Source organism: Pelodiscus sinensis, chromosome 13, assembly GCF_052426305.1.
Source record: "Pelodiscus sinensis isolate ZL-2025 chromosome 13, ASM5242630v1, whole genome shotgun sequence".
Classification (NCBI taxonomy): domain Eukaryota; kingdom Metazoa; phylum Chordata; order Testudines; family Trionychidae; genus Pelodiscus; species Pelodiscus sinensis.
Genome location: NC_143064.1, coordinates 27489884 through 27516378, shown reverse-complemented (window position 1 = coordinate 27516378; position 26495 = coordinate 27489884). Strand labels below are relative to the sequence as shown.

Sequence of the window (26495 nt, the reverse complement as noted above, 5' to 3'; positions counted from 1 at the left end):
TAATGTTCTAATCATGCTTCCATTGTATTTCTATTCACTATTTTGTCCTAGCTTATCGTTGCACTTCCCCTGTTCTTTTTCTTGTCCTGGGTGGCTATAAGGGACGGCCTTACTCCCTGTGAGGGTCGTGCTGTTGTATTTCATTGCATTGCTCTGTCCTGATGTGTTCTCCCGCATCTCGCGCGGCTGCTCTGCAGAATCCCGCTGCATCGCTGCTGTTTTAGGAATAACCCCAAACTACTCGGGTTTGCTATGCTGCTGCGACCCCTTCCCAGCCCTCTCCTCACGGCTGCTTACTCTGCCCCTTAGACAGTCCCCAACCCGGCCTCGCCAGAGGCTCATTCAGCATCAATTCCTTTGCTAAGCGCCTCCAGGCCACGCCCCTTTGGGCAGGCTGATCTGCATAGCCTCGCCCAGGAGGGCTGCTTATATCCAATGGGGAGCCGGTCCTGCCTGGGGGGAAGGAGACTCGGGGTGGAACTTCGCTTCTCGTGGGTCCTTCCAGGGCAGGAGGGTGACTGGAGCGCTGGGGGGTGTTGCAGCTGATTTCATCAGTGAGGACCTGGGCCAGCCGGCCCGTCTGTGGGGGACAGAGCAGCACAGCTCCACTCGCTCAGGAGCCCGCATCGGGTCGCTGCGGCGGGGAAGCAGGTAAAAGGGGGCAGGTTTGCCTGGCAGCTGATGCCTTTGGCACTTGCCCGCCCGTCTCTCGTGGACAGGGCAGTGATGTGCCCACAGATCAGGTGCCAGGCGCTCTCTAGATGCTAAGCCAGCCGTGAAGGGCCGACTCGCAGCAGCTGTAATCGCTAGGTCCCAGGGCACGCTGCACCTACCTGTCTGCAGGGCTGCGTGTGCCCGTCCCGGCCCCGTGCATTGCTTCCACTCGAGCTGGGTCTGCCCGGCGTGGGGAGGTGCGTGCCCGGCTCATGCAGGCTGCAGAGTCGCTGTGCTGAGTACACGCCTGGGCATATCCCAGCGCGCCGGAGCGCCCCTCGCTCTTTCCCGTTCGTGGTTCAGGGGAGGAAAGGCTCCTGGCGGTTGCGGTGAGCGAGCCTATCCCAGCTGCTAGAGGGAGGAAAGCGGGCGACGGGCCGCTCCTTTTCTTAACTCTCCTCCACGAGTTTCCGCGCTCCCAAACCAGGTTCTGTTAGCCCGGCACTGAATTGCAAGGCCGGGCCCTCAGTTGTTCCCCGAGGGATACCGGAGCCGTGCTAGCGGTGCCAAGGGTCCGCCGAGGAAGGAAACATGCTGGCACGTGGGTAATTGGGCAAGTCTGGACTTGCAGGTACAGTCTGGAGCCATCGCTCAGCCTCCCACTCCCAGCAGATGGGGTTTCAGCTGAGCGCTTTCTCCGGGAAGCAGACGGCCCAGATATTTTGATCCCTGCAAAGGCAGACTTTGGAATGAGCCCCGCGCTACCCTGCCTGCCTGCCAAAGAGTGGTAGGTGACACCACTGTGCCCCTGAGCTTGGAAGGGCGGGCTGCAAGTTGGAACACTGTGTAAGCCATTGCGGGGGTGGCGTGTCTGATTATAAACCACAGCCTAAGGCAGAGCTCTGAGAGTAGATTTCGAGGCTGAGATTGCAGGCAGCGAAAAATACTATTTGAAGAGTGCATATTAATAATCCCGTGATTTAGTCATTTATTATAAACTATGATACTGATCTTAGTATTAGCACCTGCAATTATTAATGGCTATGAGCAACTTTTTCCATTGTTCCAAAACTTCATATTAAAGTTGAACAATAAATTATGAGCTAGCAGTTTATAGTAGTCAATAATGGTTTCTGTAAGTCATAAAAATTAATTTCCTGAGCTATGTTTATAATTATGTTGTCTATGGGTGTGTGCTTCATTGTATCAATATTTTAAATACTTCTGTCTAGCAACTGAAATTTACTAAGCACTTTTATGTAGTTAACATTAATTACAAATGAGTCAGTATTTTTTTCCTGTGAGTTGGGTGTGAATGGCGGGTTATCTGTGGTTCTGTGTATTAGATATTAAAGAGGACAAAACCAAAAAGGAGTAATTTGGGTGGTACAAAAATTGTTACAATCCTCAAGAAACTGGCCATTTAATTATGGTTGGGTCAAGGGTCAAAATAAGACAAAAACAGATCAAGCTTTTCAAAAGATACAAGTGGGAAGTCAGCTTAAGACACTTTCAAAAGGTTTGATTTTTATAAGATGGATGCTAAGGTTGGTTGTCCAAAATTTGAGGCACTGAAAAATATTCTTCTAAAAACAAACAAGTAAACAAGCTAAAAGCCTCAGTGATTACCAATTACACACTTATTGGACTTTTTTGTGACTTAGAGAAAATATACAAGTTCAATGAAAGACATGTTTATTTCCAAACCCAGATAAAAGAATCGGCCACTTTTTATTTATATTGAGCAATATCTCATTGTGCAAGTAAGCCTATTACAATCAGTGGGTAAGAAACCAAAAATAGATTATAAACCAAAAAATCTACTCTCAAGTGCCAGGAAGCTTCCTGAAAAGAATCTCAGTGTTGCTAACAGTTCCTGAATTTTTATTTCAATTCAGTGTTTTAGATACTTATCAAGCATCTACTCAAGAAAAAAAAAAGTTTTCAGTTGAATATGAAGCCTGACCAATGTTTAAGGAAAGTGGGAGTTAGATAGGGCCTGATCCAAACACTCTCAATGACTTCAATGGACTTTGGATCAGGGCCTCGGTTTGTAGTTGTAGATCTATGTAGTACAAGATGCCAGTCTAGCTTGTTAAGTTCTCTGTGAAATATCCTATTGTCCAGTTAAAAGGCCATACTGTGAGTGGTTCTTGCAAGATGGAGTGCTGTGCACGTATGAAGCTTCCTTTCCCTTTTGCAGCTACCTAAGGGCTTTCTCTACCTGTAGTCTATGCATTCCCTGGGCTCTGAGCATGCAGGGTCTTGCACTTCCCTTGAGATATATGAAGCTATCTATAAGAGGGGGTTAGGATGAGGCTGGGCCAGCCTCTCATCTGCACTGTACTACAGAGTATGGCTGGAGCACCTGGGTGACAATCAAATTCATCCACTGCAGTCACTGGTCCATCCCGGAGAGAGGTTGTGTCTCCTGTGCCTTCACAGAGGCTTGGCAGAAATACCAGTGGGCTAAGAAAGGTGGAACTGCAGAAAACTTCAAGTTTACCAGAACAAATGTTTTTACATGAATGATCCAAACCAATCCAACTCTCAATAAAAATGAGCGGTCCTGTGGCACCTTAGGGTACGTCTACACTAGCTCGTTAGTTCAAGGTAGGTAGGGTAATTAGGGCAAGCGCAGTTGCAAATGAAGCCCGGGATTTAAATATCCCGGGCTTCATTTGCACGTTCCCGGGTGCTGCCATTTTTAAATCCCCCTTAGTCCGAACTCCGTGCCCGCGGCTACACGCAGCACGGAGTAGGTAGTTTGAATTAAAGATTCTAATTTGAACTACCATTACTCCTCATTCCACGAGGAGTAACAGTAGTTCGAAATTAGGATCTTTAATTCGAACTACCTACTCCGTGCCACGTGTAGCCGCGGGCACGGAGTTCGGACTAAGGGGGATTTAAAAATGGCGGCGCCCGGGAACGTGCAAATGAAGCCCAGGATATTTAAATCCCGGGCTTCATTTGCAACTCTGCTTGCCCTAATTACCCTACCTACCTTGAACTAACGAGCTAGTGAAGACGTATCCTTAGAGACTAGCAAAAATATCTATAGTATAATGAGCTTTCCTGGGCAAAATGCACTTCATCAGATGAGCTTGATTGAAGAAATGGGTTTTGCCCATGAAAGCTCATAATACTATATACAGGGCTCAACAAACGGCTGAATCTACTTGCCTGTGGCGAGTAGATTTCAGCCGGTCGCTGCGAGTGCACCATTCACCGGTGCTTCGCGCATGTGCAGTGCTGGTCTGGCGCATGCGCAGTGCGGGGCTGGCGAGTGGTTCTCACCAGGTTTGTCAAGCCCTGACTCTCTCTCTCTCTCTCTCTCTCTCTCTCTCTCTCTATATATATATATATATAAAAACAGGGCTTGACAAGTGACGGTGAGTCCTGCTCGCCAGCCGCGCAGTTTGGCACACTGCACATGTGCAGACTGCGCTGCGGCGCTGTGCCGGCTTAAAATCTACTCACCCCGGGCGAGTAGATTGACTAATTTGTCGAGCCCTGTACATATATATATATACAGCCGCTCCCCAAGTTACGACCACCTCCACTTAACAACCATCCTCACTTATGACCAAAGCGGTCGTAAATGCGGGTCCGAGTTACGAACGACGATCTGCGCTTACAGTGCGGTCGCCATGTATCTCTATTTGATCCAAGTTACGAACACTTTGAGTTACGGACCAAGTATTGGTCTGTAATATATTCGTAACTCAGGGAGCGGCATGCACAGAGTGCAGAACCGCACAGCTGGCGAGCAGGGCTTGCCGCTACTTGGCGAGCCCCAGTCTCTAATGTGCCACAGGACAACTCATTTTTTAAATCACAGACTAACATGGCTACTCCCGATACATCTTACAATAATTCTACTGCAGTATTTTGAATGGCTATTGCAAATACAAAGAAGTGTTTAAATACGGGGAAAAATGTTTTCACTGAGATTTTTAACAAATCAGGAAATCATTTGGTTCAATAATTTAATAGGCTTGATACACCAAGTTTGTAGATTTTCCTTACTACAGAAAAATATAAATGTTTCCCTATAAAATCAATGAGCAGGCTGATACTGGAATGTTTAGGTGAAGGTTCTTAAATTGCAGTTAATTGACTACTTGACTAGTCAATAGGCACTTCTGCATTCCTTCTTTGAAATGTACAAGAGCCCCTGCTGGGAAGTGGGAAGTCCTGCTGACTCCAGCCTGCACAGGGGTGCCTGCTTTGAAATGTACAAGCCCCAGCGGGGGCTCTTGTGCATTTCAAAGCCACGGAGTCTGGGGTCAGCGAAGGACTCAAAGTGGGGGACTCATTCTGCGCGGAGCCCAAGGTCAGCTGGGGACTCCTCAGCTGACCCCGGGTTCTGGGGAAATGCCGCACAGAGCCCAGGATCAGCTGGGGAGTCTCCAGTTGACCCCGGCTCCAACGCTGTCCCTTTGAAATGCAGAGGTGGTGTTTCAAAGGGGAGCTACCACACAGCTGAGCCAGGGATGTGCTGCCCCTTGAAACACGGAGGATTACAAGGGAAAACAGGAATGGAAAGGACTTGCATCCAGAGGAAGCAAGAGATAGACCAGAGAATTGCACTGTTACCAGGAAAAGGCAGGTCTACATGATTGGAGACTCTTGATTGAGAAGAATAGACAGGCCTGTAACCAGAGCTGATCCAGAGAATAGAAGGGTGTGCTGTCTGCTAGGTGCTAAGATACGGGATGTGGAACTGAGGTTGAAGAGGATCCTAAAGGGAGTGGGAAAGAATCAGTTGATCATCCTTCATGTAGGAACAAATTATATGGCTAGATTCTCGCTGGAACAAATCAAGGGAGACTATGCCAGGCTGGGGAAGATGCTTAAGGAAATTGATGCTCAGGTGATCTTTAGTGGGATTCTGCCTGTTCCTAGAGAAGGGCAACTAAGGTGTGACAGGATTATGATGATCAATAGATGGCTCAGGCAGTGGTGCTATAAGGAGGGCTTTGGGCTGTATGGCCACTGGGAGGCATTCACAGATAGAGAACTGTTCTCTCGGGATGGACTTCACCTAAGTAGGGAGGGAAATAGACTTCTAGGATGGAGGCTGGCTCAACTGATTAAGAGAGCTTTAAACTAGGAATTTGGGGGAGACGGTTGGGAGATGTTCAGGTAATCTCTATGCTGGATTTTAGTATTGAGAGGGAGAAAAACGAAGTAAGAAAGGATATAGCTGGGGGTAGGAGAATGTACATAAAAAAGAAGGGTAGAGAGGATACTAGTCTAATAGGTCATATTGGAGGCTCAATGTCCATGCAAAATTGGGTAAAGAATGTGAATGAGGCCAAACAGCAAAAATTAAGATGTTTGTACACCAATGTGAGAAGCCTAGGTAACAAAATGGAGGAACTAGAGCTATTGGTCCAGGAAGCAAAACCAGATATTATAGGAATAACAGAAACATGGTGGAATACTAGGTATGACTGGAGTACAGGTATTGAAGGGTATGTGCTGTTTAGGAAAGACAGAAATAAAGGTAAAGGTGGTGGAGTAGCATTGTATATCAATGATGAGGTAGATTGTAAAGAAATAAAAAGTGATGGAATGGAGAAGACAGAGTCTGTCTGGGCAAAAATCACATTGGGGAAGAAAACTATCAGATCCTCCCCTGGGATAGTGCTTGGGGTGTGCTATAGACCACCGGGATCTAATTTGGATATGGATAGAGATCTCTTTAATGTTTTTAATGAAGTAAATACTAATGGAAACTGCGTAATCATGGGAGACTTCAACTTTCCAGATATAGCCTGGAGAACAAGTGCTAGTAATAATAATAGGGCTCAGATTTTCTTAGATGTGATAGCTGATGAATTCCTTCATCAAGTAGTTGCTGAACCATCAAGGGGGGATGCCATTTTAGATTTGATTTTGGTGAGTAGTGAGGACCATAGATGAAATGGTTGTAGGGAACAACCTTTGCTCAAGAGATCATGAGCTAATTCAGTTCAAACTAAATGGAAGGATAAACAAAAATAAATCTGAGACTAGGGTATTTTATTTCAAAAGGGCTAACTTTAATAAATTAAGGAAATTAGCTAGGGAAGTGGATTGAACTAAAGAATTTATGGATCTAAAGGCAGAGGAGGCCTGGGATTATTTTAAGTTAAAGTTGCAGAAGCTATCAGAAGCCTGTATCCCAAGAAAGGGGAAAAAATTTATAGGCAGGTGTTTTAGACCAAGCTGGATGAGCAAGTATCTCAGAGAGGTGATTAAGAAAAAGCAGAAAGCATATAAGGAGTGGAAGATGGGAGGGACCAGCAAAGAAAGCTACCTTATTGAGGTTAGAGCATGTAGGGACAAAGTGAGAAAGGCTAAAAGTCATGTAGAGTTGGACCTTGCAAAGGGAATTAAAACCAATAGTAAAAGGTTTTATAGCCATATAAATAGGAAAAAACCAAAAAAAGAAGAAGTGGGACCGCTAATCACTGAGGACGGAGTGGAGGTTAAGGATAATCTAGGAATGGCCCAATATCTAAACAAATACTTTGCTTCAGTCTTTAATGAGGCTAATGAAGAGCTTAGGGATAATGGCAACATAACAAATGGGAATAAGGATGTGGAGGTAGCTATTACCATATCCGAGGTAAAAGACAAACTTGAACAGCTTAATGGGAGTAAATCGGGAGGCCCAGATAATCTTCATCCAAGAATATTAAAGGAACTGGCACATGAAATTGCAAGTCCATTAGCAAAATTTTTTAATAAATCTCTAAACTCAGGGCTTGTACCATTTGACTGGAGAATTGCTAATATAGTTCCTATTTTTAAGAAAGGGAAAAAAAGTGACCCGGGTAACTATAGGCCTGTTAGTTTGACATCTGTAGTATGCAAGGTCTTGGAAAAAATGATGAAGGAGAAAGTAGTTAGGGACATTGAGGTTAATGGCAATTGGGACAAATTACAACATGGTTTTACAAAAGGTAGATCGTGCCAAACCAACCGGATCTCCTTTTTTGAGAAAGTAACAGATTTTTTAGATAAAGGAAATGCAGTGGATCTAATCTACTTGATTTTAGTAAGGCATTTGATACAGTACCACATGGGGAATTATCGGTTAAATTGGAAAAGATAGGGATTAATATGAAAATTGAGAAGTGGATAAGCAACTGGTTAAAGGGGAGACTATGAAAGGTGAACTGTCAGGTTGGAGGGAGGTTACTAGTGGAGTTCCTCAGGGATCAGTTTTGGGACCAATCTTATTTAATCTTTTTATTACTGACCTTGGCACCAAAAGTGGGAGTGTCCTAATAAAGTTTGCAGATGACTCAAAGTTGGGAGGTATTGCCAATTCAGAAAAGGATCGGGATATCATGCAGGAAGATCTGGATGATCTTGTAAACTGGAGTGATAGCAAGAGGATGAAATTTAATAGTGAGAAGTAAGGTTATGCATTTAGGGATTAATAAGAAGAATTTTAGTTATAAGCTGGGGACACATTAGTTGGAAATAATGGAAGAGGAGAAGGACCTTGGAGTCCTGGTTGATCATAGGATGATTATAAGCCACCATTGTGATATTGCCGTGAAAAAGGCTAATATGGTCTTGGGATGCATTAGGTGAGGTATTTCCAGTAGAGATAAGGAGGTGTTAGTGCCATTATACAAGGCATTGGTGAGACCCCATTTGGAATACTGTGTGCAGTTCTGGTCTCCCATGTTTAAGAAGGATGAATTCAAACTGGAACAGGTACAGAGAAGGGCCACTAGGATGATCCGAGGAATGGAAAATCTGCCTTATGAAAGGAGACTCAAGGAGTTTGGCTTGTTTACCTTAACCAAAAGAAGGCTGAGGGGAGACATGATTGCTCTCTAAACATAGAGGGATAAATACCAGGGAGGGAGAGGAATAATTTAAGCTCAATACCAATGTGAACACAAGAACAAATGGATATAAGCTGGCTATTAGGAAGTTTAGAATTAAAATTAGACGAAGGTTTCTAACCATTAGAGACGGGCGGATATAGGGCAGGGTGAACGGGGCGGCCGCTCCGGGCCCCGCGCTTAAAAAGCCCCGCACATGCGCCGTGGCGCCACCGTGCATGCGCATGGCGTTGCGGCGCATGCGCCGTGGCAAAGGGGGGGGGCCCACGGAGTTATGCTGCCCGGGGCCCCGCAAAACAGTCATCTGCCCCTGATTAGAGGAGTGAAGTTCTGGAACAGCCTTCCAAGGGAAATAGTGGGGGCAAAAGACCTATCTGGCTTTAAGATTAAGCTAGATGAGTTTATGAAGGGGATGGTTTGATGAGCTAACATGATCTTGGTAACTAATTGGCCTTTCTCTATCAGTGATAAATAGGCCAATGGAGGGATGATTGGAGTTACTATAGAGAACTTTTCTTGGGTGTCTGGCTGATGAGTCTAGCCCACATGCTCGGGGTTCAGCTGATCGCTATATTTGGGGTTGGGAAGGAATTTTCCTCTAGGGTAGATTGGCAGAGGCCCTGGAGGTTTTTCGCCTTCCTCTGTAGCATGGGGCACAGATCACTGCTAGAGGATTCTCTGCATCTTTGGGTCTTTAAACCATTTGAGAACTTCAATATCTGAGATATAGGTGAGAGGATTATTCTAGGAGGGGCTGGGTGAGATTCTGTGGCCTGCATTGTGCAGGGGGTCAGAGTAGATGATCATAATGTCCCTTCTGACCTTAAAGTCTATGAGTCTATGTAGTCTATGAGTCTAAAGTCTATGAGTCTGTTTAAGACTACCAGATCATATAGTTTGACTACCAGCACGTCACAGGCCAGCAGTACCTTCACATTAAATCCAACAACCAGAACTAACCCAAGTATTATAGTCCACGGTGTTACACTTGTAGAAATAGAACTATCAGAATCTTATTTGGCAGAATTCATTTATAGTCCCTAGCTACCAAAATTGTCCACCACAGTTCTAAAGTTGGGATATAATTACCAGCCTCAGTTGTTTATGCTATTCCATTGGCCAGGTGGTCTGGGGAAGGAGGGGAGTTGAGTCATGACAGTGCACACTGATGCTCCTGGAGGATGATTACAGAACTGAAAGTCCTAATTCTGTAGTTTTTATATATTTTAGTCTATAGATCTTGTCCTGTCTCACTGCGCCAGGGCACTGTATGACCGAGAGTCATCAGTTAATGGCAGATGGAACTTTAACCTTCTTTTCTTGATGGGGCTTTTGTCAGTGCTTCTTGGATAGGTTCTTTTACAGGGCTCTGCATTGTTCTTTGGCCGTCAAGGTTTTGCTGGCAGTTAGTTACTCAGAAAGGCTGGCTTCAAGGACTGATCCCTTTATACCCACACTAACATGCACACTTTTAAATGAGTTGACAGTCACACACCTAAATTCAAACAGAGATAAGGCAGTACGAAGTTTGAAATCGGATTTCAGTTACAATATGGAATCAGCAAAAGTGGCGAGGAGACCTGTGGCACCTTATAGACTAACTGAAGTGTTGGAGCATAAGCTTTCGTGGACAAAGACCCACTTCGTCAGATGCATGACGAATCACTTTACTTATAGGCTACGTCTAGAAAGTTTCCGTTAAAAGCATTTGCAGAAAAGAGTGTCTAGATTGGCATGGATGCTTTTGCGCAAAAGCATCTGTGCCAATGTAGATGCGGTTTTGCGCAAAAAAGCCCCAATCTCCATTTTCGCCATCGGGGCTTTTTTGCGCAAAACAATTTTTAGCTGTCTACACTGGTCCTCTTGCGCAAATACATTTGCGCAAGAGGGCTTTTTCCTGAACGGGAGCAGCATAGTATTTGCGGAAGAACACTGACAATCTTACATTAGATCGTCAGCGTTCTTGTGAAAATTCAAGCGGCCAGTGTAGACAGCTGGCAAGTTTTTCCAGCTTTTGCGGAAAAACTTGCCAGCTTTTGCAGAAAAACTTGCCAGTCTAGATGCAGCCACAATGTATTAACAGTTTAAAATGGGGTTTCAGTTACAATATATAAACAAACTACAAAAAAGTTACAGTAACACATTAACATTCAATGAAGGTACTAACAGCTCTTTGTCTGTGTAGATTCTTGTGTTAGTACCCTTCCTAGCTAATAACTATCCAATCTTTAGGTGCTTATAGGTTACCAGCTCTGCCTACTTGTTTTTCCCTTGGATATTTTCATACCCTCTTCTCCTTGTTTCCCTCCCCCTTCTTCTTTTTCCTTCCCCTCTTTCCCTTCTCCCCTATTTATTTTGGGTCTGCACATCCTAAACTCAAAATTCCGGTCATCTGAAGAAGTGGGCTGTGCCCACGAAAGCTCATGACACCATATGCATGTTTTGTTAGTCTATAAAGTGCTACCAGAACATTTGCTGCTTTTTAAGTTTATCCTGTACAGACTAACTCGGTTACCCCCTGAAGATTCTTCACAGGCAGTTCTCAACAGATTACCAACAAATTAATCCAAATCCCGTTTATAAAAGTGGGCCGCAATTCATGAGGTTACATAATGTCACATTGGTAGCTATAATTCATTTAAAGGGTGATTTCATTCTTCAGCTCTGCAACAGGAAATTAGACTGTTATGTGTCACAAGCAGAGAGCAGGAGGGACTGTGGTGCCCTGTATTTGAGGCCCCCACAATGTCAATGATGTGTGAGCTTGGTTTTTTTTAATGTAAATATCACTTACAAATTAGACTTCACAAGTAAATTGATGATGCTGGTTTTGTTATTATAGAAGAAAAATTTAAAAATCCCACTGCTGTGACTCACACCTGAAATTCAATAAAACTTTCAACAGCGTGTATTGCTAAACCAGAGTGAGGAGCAAGGAATCCTAGATACAAAGGATAGAAAAGATTATGCAGGATAAAACTGTATTTGGCAGGCCTCCACCCTCCACCGTTCCTATTGTTGTCACACCTTGCCTGGTCTTTTTTTATTACTATTTATTGTTTATATTAGGGTAGCACTTGGGGTCCCCCACCAAGATCAGATCCCCGTTGTTCTTAAGAGTCCCTTGTAAAGGGTGCCTTTCCATGTCACTTGGGAGCTTGTTCTTCTTCCATTTGTTTTTATTCATAGATATGGGCCCAAATCAACCTCCATTCCAAATTCCATATCTGGCTCCACCATATCTGAAGTTTTTACCTCTACAATGGGCAGATGCAAACCCATGAAACTAAACAATGGTGAACTTGGCGCTTCAAACTCTGAATGTATGCAAAGATGAGGGTGTTGGGATACAGCCTATTGTGGAGAAAAGTTTCAGATATGAGCTTGGATTGAAACCTGTGGTTGGTTCATATTTGGGGCAATGGTTCAGGACCCTGTCTATTTTGTCTAATGAACTGGGCCCTAACTACACATTCATATTGAACCTAAACATTTCCTCCTTTCCTTGACCATGACAAATTCCCTTTATTCACTCTATAGTATCAGTAACCTTGAAGCTATTTATGGACCCTGATCTCATCCCTCCTACGATCGTTGCTTTACTTGGCTTGATAAATTTAGCGCCCTTAATTTCTCGTTGTCACATGGCTTAGCTTGCAGTCCTCATAGCATTTTGCTGCTTTTCTTTCTAGCTTATAATGCTCAGTGCTTCTGAGTAGTTAGTAATAACTAATATCTTGCTTTTTGTGCTTACCTAGTGGAGAGTCCACATCAGATGAGTTCTGATGGTTTGGATAGTAGGAAAAGCCTGTCCAGCAGCCCACAGGAGAGTGGTAGGGGATCAGATCTGAGCAGGCAGACAAGGCATAACAAGGAACATTTAGTGAGGGACCCTTTTCATTTACAGCTTCTAATGGTGGCATAGATAGAAATGGGTTATGTCTGTGGGCCTGGAGGAATAAGAGAAGTAGAGAGCAGGGATGCTAAATATCGGTTAATTGAATAGTTGAGTAGCCTCATGAAATCTTATTGGTTACTCTACTATTCTACAGTCCCTGGGGGCAGGGACAGGGGCAGCAGCCAGTGCAATCCAGTCCCACTCCCAAGGACTAAAGGTTGAGCAGTGAGGTGGGTTTTCCAGTGGCCTAGGGCAGTGTTTCTTAATCTTTTTTTGTATAAAGAACCCCTTTTTCAAAAAAAGAAAAATTGTCCCCTGTACCTATAGTTTTCAGACACACAAAACTTTTGTCTACCATTGCAAAACTTAATAAATAACTTAATCATAGCTAGAGTTACCAGGTAGACCCCCCAAAAGCCAGGAGGAAGGGGGGCCAGGAGGAAGGGGGGGCGGGAAGCAGAGCTGGCAGGAGGAGGGTTCCCTTGCTAGTTATCCCTTGCTATGTTCCGTGTCCCATCTTACATATCACCAGATGCCTTCTGACCCAAGACTGTGTCATTAACTTATTTTCTCTTGCACTGTTTTCACACCAAATCACATGAACATGACTCCTCAGACTGCACCTCACTTCCTTGTAAATGCCACCTAATGTCACAAGGAATGGGTAGTGCAGATGCATGACCCACTACTTACATTCCTCCTGTGGTTCTGCTTAGTTAGTTGCACCTGATGCTGCCCTTTGGGAAGAAGGCACATGGCTTTGCTCTTGTTAAAGTGAGGTTTTCCTGGTGCAGCTCAAGTGTCTGCTAGAGCACATGGTAATTTGGGACAAGGAGTGCAGGCGAAAGTTCCTCCCAATGAGAGAGATTTTCCCAGAGAAAGACACACTTGGTTCAGCTCAGGAGTGTTCTGGAACTTGTAATAACCCTTGTTGTTTCTCCAGGTCCGAGGTACTGCTCTAAACCCAATGGAATGCCAAGAGAGTGAGTATCTGGATGAACACAGGAAGTGTGTTCCCTGTAGGGAGTGTGGCCCCGGACTGGAACTTTCCAAGGTAATTTGGCTGTTCTTGGGTGAACCTGGATTGTTGGCACTGGGGGTGCTAGATGAATCCTCTGCTAGTCTTTATTAGAAGAGTACTGTAGTGTTAGAACCTTCTCTGATATGGGTGTCTTGCCTTTCATAAGAACAGAGTTTCATTGGCTAGGGACATTAGACTATTCCACTCATCATGGTAAGTGATGCAGGGATGGGGCTAGGAGGATGGGAAGATGGAAGTATCAGTAAGTAAGGAGAGGTTTCAAACTGGTGCATTTTATTCCATAAACACCAAGAAGAGTGTATCGTCCCCACCTCCCAAGGGAAGTCAAAGATCCCTCTGGCAGATACCTCCAGTGCCCGGGTCAGGTTTATGCAATGTCTCATAGACTTTTAGGTCAGATGGGTCCATTCTGGTCATCTAGTCTGAACTCCTGCACATTGCAGATCACAGAACCTCACCCACTCCCAGTTTCTGTCCTTGTGTGGGTCCCTGGCAGAGGGTGTCCATCTGGGACCCCTGGCTCTAAAAATGAGCCTGTAGGCCTGAGCTAAAAGCTATCTCTGTTCACTGAAACTGTTGACTTGTCAGCCTCTAGATGTGATCTAGTCACCACTCACAGGGGAGAGGATGCCACACTGAATGGGTGTGAGTTACACACTCCATTGTGGATAGTGAGCTTGCTATAATTATGACTAGCTCATACTGTTTGATCCCAGCTGACAGCAACCCTGCCTCCCACCTCTGGGGCACATTACACCAGCTCCCCCCTCCCCGCAATAGAACAAGTTTTAAGTGATTGAGGTAATGTGTGAGCTATTGCTGAGGGCAGAATGGCTGCCCCATTTGTTTGCACAGGCACAGTACTGCTGCTGTCTGCTTCAGTGCAGTGAAAAGGCGTGGGATCCCCAAAGTGCAAAAAGCAACCGAGAATTCTCTCTGCCTCTGGAGAATGGGACAGCTGCTTCCCTCTGTGAAGCTGTTTCTTTGTCTCAGTCAAGGCCCTGCGCTTGTCTCTTGCAGGAGTGTGGCTATGGCGAAGGAAGAGATGCACTGTGCTCTGCTTGCCCTCCCAGGAGGTTTAAGGACAGCTGGGGGCATCATGGTTGCAAACCTTGTGTTTCCTGCCTCCTCATTAACCGAGTCCAGAAATCCAACTGCACTGCCACTTCTAATGGAGACTGTGGGGAATGTCTGCCAGGGTGAGTAGTAGGGATGTAATAGTATAGTCGATTAATCGATAACCAAAAGCGTATAGGTTAATGCTATAGACTACACGCACTACCCTCCCCCCTTCCCCCCACACATTTGCCAGTACAGGCAGTCCCCGAGTTACGCGGATCCGACTTACATCGGATCCGCAGTTATAAATGGGGACCTCTCCCTGGTCTCCAGCAGACCAGGGAGAGGAAGCAAAGTGGCGGAACACGCGGGCAGTGGGCAGCCCAGACGCGTCTGGGCTGTCTGCTGCCCGTGTGCTCCGCGGCTTTGCTCCGGACGCCTGTGGTACAGCAGCTGGGGCGCTGCCGGTTGGTCCCGTAGCGCCGCTCTGGGCGCTACTGGACCAACCCGGCAGCACCCCAGCTGCTCTGCCCCAGGCGTCCTGATTCAGCCACTGCTGGTCTGTTTCAGCAGCGGCTGAATCAGGACGCCTGGGGCAGAGCAGCTTAGGTGCTGCTGGGTTGGTCTAGCGACAGCGCTACTGGACCAACCCAGCAGCACCCCAGCTGCTCTGCCCCAGGCGTCCCCAAGTCAGCCGTTGCTGAAACTGACCAGTGGCTGACTACAGGAAGCCTCTGCCCCGGGCTTCCTGGAATCAGCCACTGATCAGTTTCAGCAGCAGCTGACTTGGGGATGCCTGGGGTTCTTAAGTTGAATCTGTATGTAAGTCAGAACTGGCGTCCAGATTCAGCCGCTGTTGAAACTGATCAGTTTCAGCAGCGGCTGAATCTGGACGCCAGTTCCGACTTACATACAGATTCAACTTAAGAACAAACCTACAGTCCCTATCTTGTACGTAACCCGGGGACTGCCTGTACATTTTTTAGTGGGCTTGCCAGCAGTCTGGCTCAGTCCTGGCTTGAAACAGGTCTGGGACCTACCCCTGATGCAGCTCTGCATTTAAAGTGTATTAGGAGCAGGTAGCCTGGGTTAGTTGCAGCTCACATTGGGTCCGGGAGCTCAGACCAACCCTAGACAGGAGCTGCTGCCACCCCATGCTGCTGCCTCTTTATCAGAGGTAGCAGCACAAGATGACAGTCAGCCAGTCTGTGTGGGGAGCTGGTTTTTAAACTGGCTTTCCTTGTGGACCAGCCACCACCTGGCACCCTGCACTGCTGCTTCTGATAGAGATGCAGCAGCCTGGAATGACAGGGGAATCCTCAAGAGTGAGGCCGGAAAGCACTGGCTGCCAGCCCTGCCCCCAGGGACTGTAGAATAGTCGAGTAACCTATAAGAATTCATGAGGTTACTCGACTATTCAATTAACCGATATTTGACATCCCTAGTGAGTAGCAACAGACGCACGTGTAGGACTCAGGGAGGTGCTGTTCAAAAAGATGATATATACAATTCCTTAACTGCATGTCCAGTTGCTAAAACATTCTCTGCTTTCTCTTTGGCAGGTTTTACAGGAAAACCCGGATTGGCGGGCTGCAGGATCTGGAATGCATCCCCTGCACAAAGCAGACCCCTTCCTCTGAGCCTCAATGTATGTACCCAGCAGCACTCCAACCTGCTGCCTTTCACTATGTAACGTGTCATGTCACAGGGCACACGGTACAGCCCTACAGGTGTAACAGGAAGTGGGAGGAGTGATGGCGTGGAGAGGGCCAGTGGAGCATGAGAGTCAATATCCCTGTCTCCGACAATAGCCCTGTTCCATGCTTGATCTGATGTCCATCCCCTCATAGTATAACTAAGGGCAGGTTTATACTTAAAAATGCTTCTGTGGTGCAGCTGCACTGCTGCAGTGCTTTAATGAAGACACTCTAAGCCAGTGGTCCCCAATGCGATGCCCGCGGGCGCCATGACACCCGCTGGGGCATTTATGTGCACCCTCCGAGTGATCAGGGTCGGCCCAAGCCATTCTTGCGCCCTGGGCGCGTGGCGCATGCGCAGCCCCCGCCCCGAGCACGTGGCGCATGAGCAGCTCCGCCCCTCGGTGTGTGGCGCATGTGTGGCACCACCCCCGTACACATGCAGGGCCAAATTAAGGGGGGGGGGGCTAGCCGGGAAGCTTCCCAGGGCACCAACCTAGTGGGGAGGCTCCTGATGGCAGCTGTAAGGAGCACCGCGCACCCAGCCGTGCAGCACCCCTTAGAGTTGCCATCAGGCGCCAGGGCCAGGAGCCACGTGACACCCCTTAGAGCTGCCATCAGGCGCCGCATACCCAGTTGCAGCTGTACAGTGCGCAACGCGCTGGGGGGGAGGGGCTGCGCATGTGCCGTGCGCCCAGGGGTGGAGCCGCACATGCATCGCACGCCTGCTGTCCAGGGCGCAGGAATGGCTCGAGCCAGCCCTGGGCACGTGGCACTTGCGTGGCCCCGCCCCCCAGGCACCTGGCAGCCCCAAAGATTGGGGACCACTGCTCTAAGCTGATGGGAAAGCTCTCTCTTGCCTGCTTAGTTAATTTACCTCCACAAGAGGCGTCGTTTGGGGTTTATATTTTTTTATGCCTTCAAGGGACCTAGCGATAATTCTGTAGTGCAGACTTGCCTTAAGTGTGCAAAAGAAAATTCCCTCCTGATCCCCACTGTCGATCATCTTTTACCCTGGAACATGAAGATTAAGAGTTTTTGTTGTTTCTGTCCTTGCAGAGGCTGCACTTGGTCATGTGAATGTCTAGTCTTTGTTCTGAAGTTTCTTGCAGTAGATACCCCAGTAAGTTCTGACCAAGGCAGCACAGATAGCGTATGTAGGGAAGAGAGAGGCATGTGAGGCCAGAGGTGCCATGATAAATGGGGGCATCTATATGGTCAGACACAACAGCTCAGCTGTTCTTTACTCTGCAGTGTTTTATTATTTGTATTGTTAAAAATGAAGGAAAATCAGCCCCATCGCTGTGCAATCATTCTCCAGCCGGGAGATCATTTTAGCTGTTGTTTCTCAGTCCTCCTGGGGAATTGGTTCTGCCCATGAGTCACACTCACTGCAGACAAGTCACTTAAACTGCTTGTGTCTCCGTTTCTCCATCTGTAAATGAGCTAAAAATACTGTGCTGTTGAATGGCGCTGGATTATAATGTTCCATTTTCAAAAGCACCTCAAGGGTTTAGGAACCTAATTCCCATTGACAGTCAAAAAAAGTTCATGGACTTAGACTCCTAGGAGTGACCGGAGGTGGAAGGAGTGGAACAGGCCAGAGTGCATGTAATTAAATATCCCCTATGTCTGGCTGTAATTAAATATCCCCTATGTCTGGCAGTCACTACTTAGGAATGACTTAAGTGTCTAAGTCCATTAACTTTCTTTGACCATCAGTGGGAAGTAGGCTCCTAAGCCCCTTAAGTGCTTTTAACTTGCAGGTTGAGCCCTCTTGTCCTAAGGGACATCTGTGTGTATGTGTTTAATATCCTGGTAACTGGTCATGCAGTAATCACTCCAGGCTGGATCCAAGCTGCACTGGCCCTGTCTGTTTTCTTTGTAGCATCCTGCCACACACCATGTGGTGATGCGACTCTGACACATTTCTTTGGCTGATGTGTTTGCAGGCAGCTCCAGGACTGCCCTGGTGCCCTCCCAAAATGCCACCTTCCTAGCGCTAACCAGCAGTGTACCGGTCATCATTGTGTTGGTGCTGCTGGCACTCGCCATCATCTTCGGCAAGCGCTTCTGGAAGAGCCAGTGTCAGCGAGGTGAATGAATGCAGAGGATCCCTCTGGTTCTCCTTCCCCTGCCCCGTCTTCCCTAGAAATAGCACGGAAGAGGAGGAGGGTGCTACGGCTCTGATTCAGAGCGCTGGCTTGTTGCTTTCAAGGCCAATGCTTTCTCTTCCAGATGCTGGGTCAAGACTGAGATGTTGGCAGTTGTGGGGGTAGGGAGGACAGGACAGGAACAGCAGTGAGTGAAGCAATTAAGAGGATGAGGCAAAGAGGAGGAAGGAGGAGGAGTTCGGGTCCATTGGCACAGCTGCATGGGGAACAGTGCACAGCACTAGCCCTCTCCATGCCAGGCGGTGAGCCCTGATTGCTCCTGACTTTTACAGTCACCAACTAAATAGCTGCCCCAGATGGCCTAGCACAGAGATTCTCAAGCTGCTTTCTTTCTGAGGATCCTCCACCCCGACAACATGGCATGAAAACTCCACAGCCCAGCAGCACGGCCCAAATCTCCATACCACAGGGCTGCCTGCAAAGCTAAGTTGTTCAGGCTTTGGCATCAGCCCCAAGAGGTGGGAATCAGGCCCCCCGGCCATGAGCCCCAGTGATTCTAATGTTGGCCCTGCTAGGCAGACCCCTTGAAACATGTTCACAGTCCCAGACAGCTGGATGAGAACTGCTAGCCTAGTGTATTCTGGGAGAACAAGCCAGGTTTTTGCTGATATCAATTTCTCTTTATCCTTAAAGTATTTCTGAAGACTCATAATTTCTCGGCTCAGAGGGTGATGTTCCAGGCCTCAGCCATGCCAAGCAGATTTCCCTGTGACGAACAGATGTCTAGTCCCTGCTGCTTGGGTGTGGAGAACCTGAGCCCTTGCTCCAGACAAGCAGAAGGTAACTTCCCTTGTTGCTCTTTTTGCTTGGATCGGGGGGGTGGGGAGATCAGGCTGGGGTGTGACCCCCACATGCTAATGTCTGCTCAGTTTCCATTCCTCAGGCAGAAAGGAGCAACCCCTGGGGGGATCAAAATCTCTGCTACCAGGGTCACTCCTGGGCTGTGTCTAGACTGGCCACTGTTTCCGAAAAATCAGCCGCTTTTCCGGAAAAACTTGCCAGCTGTCTACACTGGCCGCTTGAATTTCCGCAAAAGCACTGACGTTCTACTGTCTGAAATCAGTGCTTTTTCCGGAAAAGCTTTGACACTCCCGTTCGGGCAAAAGTCCTTTTTGCGCAAAACTTTTACGCAAAAGGGCCAGTGTAGACAGCTGAGATTTGTTTTGCACAAAAAAGCCCGGATCGCGAAAATGGAAAACTTTTCCATTTTCCATTCCGTTAAAAGCATTTCCGGAAAATCATGCCAGTCTAGACATAGCCCACGTGTCCAGAAGTTGGAAAAATGGAGGTGGAAGAGCCCAATGCCACTAGGAATCTTCCTCTAGGTTCTGGATGAAGGGTGGAAGCCTGGGGATGGTTTTGAACTCAAAAGACGTTTGCACTCACACCAGGAACATGTAGGTTCCTCTCGGCCAGCTTCAGTGTGTCTCACCTGGGGCTGTGTGGGCTGGGGAGAAGGGAGTGCTTTCTGGGGAGAAGGGCTAGTGGTTAGCCCCAGAAGAGCGGGGAGCCTTGCTTTGCTCAACAATGGTTACTGTCACCTCATGGACAAAAGGCACCGAGTAGTCCTGTCCTCTCTGGCTGGAGACAAGCAGCTGCAGTGCAATGCCCTGTGGAGATGGGGTTTAAAGGAATGGCTGATTGGAGGGAGCCCAGGCCGTGGGGAAGCTTGGAGGGGGGGAACCCCTGTACTTTTAAGCCAGGAGGTTTCTGCTTCCAGGTCCTGTTGAGCCAGTTCAGTTCATTTCGGATGGTGAAGCCATAGGCCTGCACATCCCTGCTCTCCAGCCCAATGCGCAGGTGATAGCCGTCAGCTCCAGTCCTAAATTCCAGCTGGCAAGGAGCATCTTGGAGACCCAACCCCTGATAAGAAACTCAGAGAGCAGCGACTGTTCTGCAGGTGGCTGTTCATCCTCAGATGCCCGGCATGACCCAGCTGGATTCACAGAGGCCCCGACTCCTCTCTCATCATGTGCCTCCGAGATGCAGCCCAAGTGGCCCCATACCCCAGTGGAGTGCACCGAGCTAGACCTGCAGAGATTCTCCACCCAAGTTGAGTTCCCAGGTACCAAAACCCATGAGGATGTGGAGAAGCAGGCGGCTCAGAGACACACAGATGAGCTAACCCTTGAAGTGCCTGTGAGCGGTGCCCCTGAGATAACACAAAGTGAACTTGTTCTGCAAGCTGCAAGGGGATCATTGTCATCCTTCCAAAATCCCATTGCTGAAAGTGGGGAACAGGCTGTAAGTTCTTCCCATCTTGTCCCCCTCTGTGTAAGAACAACAGCTACTATGGGCCTCGCACAGGGAGAGGGGATAGCAGAGAGGCTCAGGGTACAAAACCTTTTACCCCTGAACAGGTTCAGACCCAGAACTGGCTGGTAGTGACCAAAAGACATCACCGCCTGCTACTCCGTGACCTGTGTGATATGAATGTGGTGGGGACAGAGCCCAGTTCCCATTGGTTGGGAAGCATCCACCACTTCCACAGGCATTGAGAGCCCGAGGAAATCTACCAGTTGTGGTGCTTTTATTGTGTGCAAGTAACTGCTCTAAGACTCACCATCTTGTTTCATGTGGTTCACCAAAATGCAAAACTCAGTCACTACCTACCTGGGCCTGGCAAAATGGCTAAGTCCAAGTACATTCTTAACTCAGCAGAATCTCTGCATTTACCCACAGAGCCATACATCACCCATTATCATCTGTGCATGTTTGCCAGGATGGAAAGCTGAGCTGAGCAGTGATGTAGCTAGAAGGGCCCACTTGGGTGGGCTCCAACTTCGGGTATGTGGCCAATGATGGGTAGCAGGGTTATGCCCTGATTCCCTGCTCCCTGGCTGTAATGCTGGGCAAAATGGGCTGGGGTAAGTTGCAGTGCCCCTGTCCCACTCCCCAGCTGGAGCACTGGGTGGTGTGGCAGGGGGCGAGTGGCCCCCCACTCTGGGTGCAAAGTGGATGGGCCACGGCCCACTCAGACCCACCCACGGCTGCGCCTGTGTGGTAATGACTCTGCTTCCTAGTCCCCTGAGTCGTTCGGGGACTTGTCACCAATTTGTGATGGATTAGTCATTAACATAACTCAAGTCTAACACAGCTGGTAATTAACTAGCTAGCTTAGATTCAAGTGCTTGTTTATTGAGAGAATTTAATGGGGTTGCTGCCCTAGCTGAGTGGTGATGTCCTGAACAGAAATACCCAGCTCACTGATGAACCATGACAGCTCCTCTTGGCGCACTGACAAGAACCACCAGTGATTGTCGCGCATCCGCTGATGAATCTCCCCCATCCTTGGGGTCTGTCTTATCAGTGACTGATGTCCCCAGCCGTGTGAGTGAGATTAGCAGCGCCACTCAGGGTGAGTGGATGTCTGGGCCCCATTTTTCAGCCACACTCTTGCTCCCATAGAAGCAGACCACAGGGCAGAGGAACAATTGCAGAGCCCCGGCCTGGGCAATGTGATGCCAACAGTCGACAAAGATATCTCGGACTCCTCTTTCCCAGGGCCTGCGATATTAATGCGGGGGATAGGCTTTTAATTAAGACATCCCTTCTGGGACACTCCCTTGAATGTGGAGGGGTGGGTCAGGCACCTAATTTACCTCTATTAACGGTGAGGATTAAACTCCCCTGGGCTGAGAGCCAGCTGCCGTGAAGTTCAGTCTGAAAAGAAATGCATTGGTGCCCCATGGCAGAGGTCCCCTCCGTGGTGAGGACAGGCAGAAGGTAGTGTGGCAGCAGCTTGTCAGATAGGCAGGAGCAGGGGTCATGGTATGGGCCTCGCTGCCTTATTTTCAGGACACCCTTCCCATAGGCTCTTACTTCACTTTGCTGCCATCTCCCCATTGCACAGCTCCCCCACTCTTTGGTGCTGATGCTTAGCTCCCATTTGGGCCTGGGCTTATCTGGTCTCAAGAATTTCATCCATGTGGGGATGGAGCTGGGCATCCCATACTCTCTGGTAAGCAGGATGTCTGGATTTAAGCAGCTCGCCGCTCACCTCACCTCACCTCCTCGGGAGGCACAGTCACTGTTCCTGCCCTGGCCTTGGTCCTAGAATGACTCCAGCGCTTCGACGCCTTGCTTGTACTCTGTGATCACTTCATTCTGAGCCAGGCCCAGGGCTGCCAATGCTAGGGGAAACACACCTCACTGGCCCAGCACATGGGGTGTGGGATAACTCCTGGCAGCGTTTTGGCTGGGAAAACGTGGCAGTGAAAAAAAGCTTCTTTCAAAAGAAATTGTCTAGACAGCCACAACTTTTTCGAAAAAGCAGTCAGCTTTTTCGAAAGAGAGCACCCAGGCAATCTGGATGCTCTCTTTCGAAAAAGCTCTGTTTGCGGTCAAAAATGCCTTTTTTTGAAAGAGCTCTTTTGAAAAAAGGCATTCTTTCTTGTAAAATGAGGTTTACCGCTGTCGAAAAAACAGCCACATTCTTTAATTTCGAAAGAACGCGGCAGCAGTCTAGATTCAGGTGAAGTTTTTTTTAAAAAAAGTCCACTTCTTTTGGAAAAACCCTGTAGTCTAGACATAGCCCATGTGTCTAATCTTCTAAACACTACATGGTGGTCCCTTGGCCTGGATGGCACCCTTTTGAAGTACAGACAGGAAGGATGACTTGGATTTCATCTCATCCAGTGCCCACGTCTCTTGCTGACAGGCCATTCCCATTGGCTTCAGAGTATCTTTTGGTGGGGAAATAGAGTCTGGGATTTAGTTAGTACATTACATAGCAATAGCCATGGGAAGTCGAGGTGAGGGAGGTGCAGCTCAACACCCCCACCCTAAAAATAGTTCCTGCACCACTGTATATCGCTACAGCAAAATAAACTCCGTATAACAATGGAGAGCATCTCACTGGCACAACGACTGTATCCCCTTGCCTTTGTCAATTAAAAATGAAAAGGATAGAACCCCTCCAGAACTAGCTATGCCAAGTTCATAAGGAAACTGCTTGATGAAACACATCTAGATTGGCATGATTTTCCTCAAATGCTTTTAACGGAAAAGTTTGCAAATCTAGACGCAGTTTTGCGCAAGAAAGCCCTGATCGCCATTTCGTGATCAGGGCTTTTTTGTGCAAAACAAATCTGAGCTGTCTAGACTGGCCCTTTTGAGCAAAAGCTTTTGCGCAAAAGGACTTTTGCCTGAACGGGAGCAGCATAGTATTTCCGCAAGAAGCACTGATTTCTTACATGAGATCATCAGTGTTCTTGCGGAAATTCAAGAGGCCAGTATAGACAGCTGGCAAGTTTTTCCGTAAAAGCAAGTGCTTTTGCGGAAAAACTTGCCAGTCTAGACTCAGCCATGGAGTATTCTCAAAAGTTTATTTTCTCACTGCTAGTGTAAGGTACTGCCATCTGTATGCTGCCCCCTACGGGAATTAATCAGTCCTTTGTGAGGTCCAATTCTGATGATCTTATGAAGGAAATGGGAGGCTAACCACTGCAAACAAGTAAGGAAGTTTGCCATTTGCTTTGAAGAACAGGAAAGTATGCCTTCTCATCCCAGTGCCTTGTGGGTTTGATTTAGCTGATGACTCCAGTGTCAAGAGGTTTGTGTCACCCATTAAGCTGTCAGTTAAAGTGATTGTGCCATTAGTGATGAGAGGCCTTATTTTAAAGTAATTCTGTTCGATGACCTCATGTTCTGGTTTTTGAGAGCAGCTGTTCCAGAGAGACGTGCCCTTCTCTCTTTATTTTCTCTAGGAGGATTTGTCAGAGCTTGCCATGGTTTGGCTGTTAGACTCCTTGGAGCTGGTGCCAGGAGGCAGCTTCTCAGGTTGGTGGCTGTGTTTTCTCAAAGCCACAACCAGCTTCTCTTGTTCCTGTACATTAAGCAGGAGCAGATTTAGTGTTGAACTGCTAGCTGATACATTACGTTAGTTGGGGGAAGCTATAGCATATGAAACAATCCCAGTCTCCTGTCAGGCTGGAGAAATCCTGCCATTGGATCGCTGCCCTGACTGATAGAAGCAACTAGACTGATGTAAGCTTTTAAATGCAGTATCGTTGTCAGGGGCAAATACTTCAGGAGAAAACATGACACACCCCACACCTCCGGGAGAGATGCCAGAGAGAGGAGGCAGGACAGGAATCCAGCCTTGGTGATCAGCTGTGGTGGTCTGTTTTATGGTTGCAGGACACACCCATGGTCCATTCATGAGAGGACCCTAGCAATAAGGGCATGAGACATACTCTATTATATTGATGTGTTTTTCAGCCCTGGCACTCAGCTGTGATGGGATTCCTTTCATAGTGAGGTCATTTGCACAGAGCAGCTGCTCTAGAAGGAGAGGAATTGCTGGAAGCAGGGTTGCACTCATGGTTTTGCCATGTATTCAGACAGATGGGGACTTCAATTCAGATTCCCTGCAAACACAGTTTCACTATGCTTCACTCCAGGTGGGATTTTATATGGCTCTGTCAGGTGGCAGATGACATAGGCTCCATAAAATGCCACAGCCAGGTGGATCTTTCCTTAATTTATGGCACAGCCTTGACACCTAGCCGGTGGGAGAGGTAATACCTTTCTAATACTCTCCTGGATTCTTGCCAGTCTTCTTGAGTAGGCTCAAGTAAGAATGGAGAAGAATGTAGCTAGCTCCACATTGCACACGGGAGCCAGTGTAGGACTGCACAACACTTCCCATGGGTGCTGTATTTCTCTGCCCCTCAATATGGGATTACCTTTTTAAGTGAAAACTTGAGACTGATACCTGGGGTTGCCGTTAGAGTAGCCCCATTTAGCTACAAGGCCATCTCTTTTAGCTACACCCTTGAGGGTTGGAGTCCAATGTAGAATGACTAACCTCATGAGCTCTGGGACATACTCAAAGGCTGTGTCTCCACTGGACCCTTTTTCCGGAAAAGGGATGCAGATGAGACAAGTTGGAATGGCAAATGAAGCGGGGATTTAAATTTTCCCCGCTTCATTTGTATAACCATGGCTGCCGCTTTTTTCCGGCTCGGGGCTTTGCCGGAAAAAAGCGCCAGTCTAGACGGGGATCTTTCGGAAAATAAAGCCTTTTCTGAAAGATCCCTTATTCCTGATTTTAAGAGGAATAAGGAACCTTTCAGAAAAGGCTTTATTTTCCGAAAGATCCCCGTCCAGACTGGCGCTTTTTTCCGGCAAAGCCCCGAGCCGGAAAAAAGCGGCTGCCGTGTTTATACAAATGAAGTGGGGAAAATTTAAATCCCCGCTGCATTTGCAATTCCGACTTGTCTCATCTGCATCTCTTTTCCGGAAAAGGGGTCCAGTGTAGACACAGCCAAGGAGTTTCACTAGTGCTAGGGTCCCTGGAACAACACTGCGTTGTAAGGCGAGAGTTTTGCTGAGCATCCATAGCATTGTCAAAGTGCATAGGCAAAAGGTGCAAGATACCAAACCATCTGCGGCCACTTAGCATTGTGGGTACTATTCATCTTTCCTTGAACTTTGGGAAAAGTGAGCTGAGCTGCCCCTGATTAAACCCTTCAACACATTCCAGCTAAGAAGCATAAGCTGTTGACACTGCTGTGCTGCCGTAATTTCATTCACTTTGCTTAACCATTGATGGAGTGCCAAGGACCGCACTGGAATATTTGGCATCACAGTTTCTCTGCTATCGGGTGTTTCAGGTATGTTCTGCAGCCATTGAGGGGTGGAGAGCAGAAAGGCTGCTGCTTTTCACTGTGATTAGTAAACAATTCCAGAGTGAAAAATATATTGTTTATGCCAGTTTCCAGGGGTGCTGGGAAACCATAATGCTATAAAGGGACAAAATAGAAGGATGGTCTTGCAGATAAAGCACAGCACTGGACGTCAGGAGATCTTCACAGAGCTGTGCCATACATGCTGATTATGCTTGCAAGTCACTTCACATCTTCGTTCCTGTTTTCCCCACCTCTAATATACGCACAGTAATATGCTCCAGCCTCACAAAGCTGTTGTAAGGATTAATCCATTAATGTTGAGACTCTCAAAGAGGAGACAAAAATGACAGAACTGTTCTAGCATAAATCATTAAAGTTATAGGCAAAATAATCAACAACTTCAGTGAGATCAGGATTTTCAAGCTATTTACATTCCAGGAAGTACACAGGGCTCGTCTACACTGGCCCCTTTTCCGGA

General features: G+C 47.4%; 1 protein-coding gene and 1 long non-coding RNA gene across 3 annotated transcripts in view; one reads left to right on the top strand and one right to left on the bottom strand.

Moving 5' to 3' along the window:
• The window catches only part of LOC142831217 (uncharacterized), a 77433-nt gene extending 76459 nt beyond the window's left edge, over nt 1-974 (bottom strand). The window contains exon 1 of the long non-coding RNA XR_012906881.2: nt 834-974. This is a non-coding gene — a long non-coding RNA (uncharacterized LOC142831217). The remainder of the gene's footprint in view (nt 1-833) is intronic.
• EDA2R (ectodysplasin A2 receptor) lies at nt 445-25286 on the top strand. Of its 2 annotated transcripts, none has more exons than XM_006125243.4 (7): nt 445-651; nt 13355-13465; nt 14474-14652; nt 16075-16160; nt 18162-18305; nt 19017-19163; nt 20104-25286. In XM_006125243.4, the coding sequence occupies exons 2-7, from the start codon at nt 13379-13381 to the stop codon at nt 20766-20768; spliced, it is 1308 nt and encodes a 435-aa protein (XP_006125305.2). In that variant the 5' UTR covers nt 445-651; nt 13355-13378; the 3' UTR covers nt 20769-25286. The 2 variants fall into 2 exon arrangements, with proteins under 2 accessions (XP_006125305.2, XP_006125304.2); XM_006125242.4 differs by lacking the exon at nt 445-651 and adding an exon at nt 1305-1441.
• The last annotated feature ends 1209 nt before the right edge of the window (nt 25287-26495 follow it).